The sequence below is a fragment of the Aphanomyces astaci genome, assembly GCF_000520075.1.
Source record: "Aphanomyces astaci strain APO3 unplaced genomic scaffold supercont1.765, whole genome shotgun sequence".
NCBI classification, from domain to species: Eukaryota; Oomycota; class Saprolegniomycetes; order Saprolegniales; family Verrucalvaceae; genus Aphanomyces; species Aphanomyces astaci.
The window spans coordinates 1-1,342 of NW_009799028.1; the positions used below are offsets into that span (position 1 = coordinate 1).

At 44.3% G+C, this 1,342-nt stretch overlaps 1 protein-coding gene across 1 annotated transcript; it reads right to left on the reverse strand.

The window, feature by feature from the left end:
- Positions 1-184: 184 nt before the first annotated feature.
- Positions 185-526, reverse strand: H257_19541 (hypothetical protein; the record flags this gene model as incomplete). Its single annotated transcript, XM_009848680.1, has 1 exon — positions 185-526. One exon carries the CDS (start codon positions 524-526, stop codon positions 185-187), a length of 342 nt encoding a protein of 113 aa, XP_009846982.1.
- Positions 527-1,342: the final 816 nt, after the last annotated feature.

A 1,342-nucleotide genomic window follows, 5' to 3' on the forward strand; every position in this document is an offset into this window, starting at 1 on the left:
CCTCGTGTAGGGCCTAAGTTCAATAGGGGACGGGGGAGTCCATTGGAACGTGACCTCTTCAGCGAATTCTTGGATGGGGATACGTGCGTGGGGGGTGCAGGAATTTTCGCACTTGGGCAAGCCTAGAAGGAAACTCTCGTGAATATATATTGGTTTGAAAGGGGGGACATGTGAACAAATGGGATTAGTTACCTTCGACGGAAGGGCACAAGTCAGCTTGCAGCCACAGCGACGCGTTGGTGGGAACGTGGATCGTGCGGATGGTAAAGTTGACAAATTCAAGTTTCAGTCCAAGGTTGCAGTCGATGACTCCATTGTAAGCAGCGGCTTCACAACCATCTTTCGCCAGAGGGCTGCGGAATTGAACTCCCGATTTTTCGTATTTGGCGATAATTTCGCCCAAGGCGAGTGGATCCGTGACGAGTGGATCCGGCGCAAGACTGTCAAACACTAGCGCAAGTGGGCCAGCCCCCGCTTGGGACGAGGCGGCGGCGGCGGCGTGGACGAGAGCAGCAAGCAACTTCATGGCAATAAGTGAAAACGAGAAATGAAAAAGGGACTGATATCGACTTTGTGTGGGTTGTTGTATAATTCAAACAAGAATTGAACGACAAAACCATACTCGATGACTGGCTCTGGGTACAGTACGCGTTAACATTATGGCACTTGTCGCACGGCAAGTTGACTACACAGAATAGCTGTAAATAGCAAGTTCGAGACGTGATTCGTCTTTGTGCAATTTATGATCACTGTACCAACTCTCTGTGAGCCAATCACATCGCAGTATTGTTTTACTAGAAAGCCTCTACAATGTAATAGGGTCTACAGTTTGGGCATCATGTCGAATTATCCGGACATTCGACTCTAAAATAGGTAAGGTCCTGCCCTGCTCCACAGACAACCTAAACTTGTTAATAGCTTGTCGTGGGTACTACGTAGTACTATTAATAATAGAAGTACTTCGAAGTAGTACAGTCCACCCAAAAACTATAGACGCACCCAATTATTTTGTAACTTTATGAGAAAAATTTCAAATACTGTACATCTTTTCTGTACCTTTCTCTTTGATACCATATCACAAATAAGTCCTAAACAGGATTTTAATCAAGAACGAATCCTTCCTTCTAAAAGTAATAGATTGGTCCATAGATACGTTCATTCACAAAAAAATGTCACCGAGATTTTTCAAGCCGACTCTTGGATGCTAATTGTTAAAGTTGAAACGTTTCGACTTCAATAACATCTAAGTTTTGTTAACAACGCATCTAATACACTTTGCTGAATTGAAATTGGTGCAGTAATCATGGAAATCCCTTCCACGAGTCCTACTTTGGACCTCAAG